Source organism: Phyllobates terribilis, unplaced genomic scaffold (assembly GCF_046119375.1).
Source record: "Phyllobates terribilis strain yellow unplaced genomic scaffold, ASM4611937v1 Scaffold_1__5_contigs__length_1240528914, whole genome shotgun sequence".
NCBI classification, from domain to species: Eukaryota; Metazoa; Chordata; class Amphibia; order Anura; family Dendrobatidae; genus Phyllobates; species Phyllobates terribilis.
In genome coordinates this window covers 63,710,149-63,712,039 of record NW_027362761.1, presented here as the reverse complement: position 1 = coordinate 63,712,039, position 1,891 = coordinate 63,710,149, and the positions used below count along the sequence as shown (strand labels likewise).

At 48.2% G+C, this 1,891-nt stretch overlaps 1 protein-coding gene across 1 annotated transcript; it reads left to right on the top strand.

Moving 5' to 3' along the window:
- The first annotated feature begins 206 nt into the window (after positions 1–206).
- TOMM5 (translocase of outer mitochondrial membrane 5) lies at positions 207–837 on the top strand. The gene is made up of 2 exons (XM_073651885.1): positions 207–457; positions 588–837. The coding sequence occupies exons 1-2, from the start codon at positions 337–339 to the stop codon at positions 620–622; spliced, it is 156 nt and encodes a 51-aa protein (XP_073507986.1). The 5' UTR covers positions 207–336; the 3' UTR covers positions 623–837.
- Positions 838–1,891: the final 1,054 nt, after the last annotated feature.

The window sequence follows — 1,891 nt, the reverse complement described above, 5'->3', positions numbered from 1 at the left end:
TAGGTCAGGGCTGTTTTCGTGGGCTGATTGGGGTCATTTTCCGCAGGCTATCTCGTATATCTTCCATGGCTCAGTGAGGCACCTCACCCTCACATTATACAATAGGAGCTTTGCCGTGACAGGCTGCTGCCGGCAGCAATAAGCCAAGAAGAACTGCGAGCAGTCACGTGACATATTAGTAGCGCCGTGCGCACTATCTACACACGTGATGTCACCGGGAACTGTCCCTCTACGGCTCCCGTACTACGTCCAATTCTCGCGTCTCTTGCGGCTGACCTCCAGTATCTCAGCGCACTGAGCGCAGGCATCTGCAGGAGACCTGTCAGAAGTGGAGTCATGTTCCGACTAGAAGGTATTGGGCCGAAAGCCGATCCAGAAGAGCTGCGGGCCAAGATGCGGCAGGACGTCATCAGCTCCGTGCGGAACTTCCTCATCTATGTGGCCGTTCTGAGGATCAGTAAGTACCACGCATGCGTGCCATAGTTGTGCGAGTCTCTTCCCTTGTGCACGGACGATCGGTGCGGTGCGCAGCCTCCCTCCTGCCTTGCTGCTCCTAGTACTAATATGGCCATTCTGTTTTCTGACAGCTCCTTTTATTCTGAAGAAACTGGACAGTATATGATAAGATCACTGGCTGCAGCAGCTGCCTCCTGCAGGGACCTCACCTGTCAGCAGACGCCCCACATAAAGGATCTGTGTTGTGCATGAAGATGAATGTGGTGGGACCATTGCTTCCAGTGCCATGCCGCCATTCCTTCTCTATGTACCTGTAGCATCCGGACACAAGCCGAGGCCTTCTAGGACTTTTTTTTTTAAATAAAGTAGAATGTTTCCTTACTACACGTCTCAAGGAGTATTCACATGTTTATTGTACCGGGCCCTGGAAAGGAACCAGTCACTTGAATGCTGTCCATACTTCTTACAGCAGGATTCACCCCTATTAACTAATGACAGTACTGCATTCATCATGTAAAGCGGAATTCTAGCAGCCCCAATCTAAAGGGAAATGTGTCAGCACAATCAGTGCTTCAATTTAGTGCTGAGCAGCCCAGCCAGCCAATATGGAGCCCACGGAGGTGTGCTTATAGTCTGCAGTGCCCTGCTGCCTGCCTCTACATCACACAAGTGCCCAATGCCGCCCTGACTGCAGTGGGTTGAGCTGGGGTTATCCAGTAGACGACATCTCCTTCAGTATTTTAGAAATAACCGTTTAAATCGGTCCTGCTTAGTGAGCCCATAAGTCCTGCTTGCCTCAATCACATGTCCTGGTTTAAACTCGTCTGAAAAATGGTAGCGGTGTCCGGTTTGTGTGTCCGTCTTTACCATCAGTGTCCGGTCCGTGTGTCCGTCTTTACCATCAGTGTCCGGTTTGTGTGTCCGTCTTTACCATCAGTGTCCGGTCCGTGTGTCCGTCTTTACCATCAGTGTCCGGTCCGTGTGTCCGTCTTTACCATCAGTGTCCGGTCCGTGTGTCCGTTTTTACCATCAGTGTCCGGTCCGTGTGTCAGTGTGTTTATAAATTACAAAGCTTCTGCTATACTTTGCACTGTTAAAGACGTTGTCTGGGACTTTAAGGCTATGTTCACACATTGCATTTTTTTAATGCAAATTTTCTGCTATTTTACAGTACCAGCAAAGTCTATGAGATTTCAGAAATCTCATCCACACATCTTGGGTTTTTTTGTTCAGGATTTTGTGCTTCGCATGTTTTTTTGCAGAATAGAGCATGTCACTTCTTTCAGCTGTTTTTCACCCATTGGAAGTAATGGGTGGTGAAAAAAACGCAGGTGTCATGTTTTTCAGCGTTTTTTATGCCAAAACCAGTATGAGATTTTTTTTTCCACTGAACTTTTTATGTACATGCATAAAGAGACAAAGGGACCGTGAAAAA

Bases quoted from the DNA above. Each gene is read 5' to 3' on its own strand.
- TOMM5 (XM_073651885.1), top strand. From the start codon at position 337: ATGTTCCGACTAGAAGGTATTGGGCCGAAAGCCGATCCAGAAGAGCTG. The intron at 458-587 runs GTAAGTACCACG...GTTTTCTGACAG, and splicing joins TGTGGCCGTTCTGAGGATCA to CTCCTTTTATTCTGAAGAAA.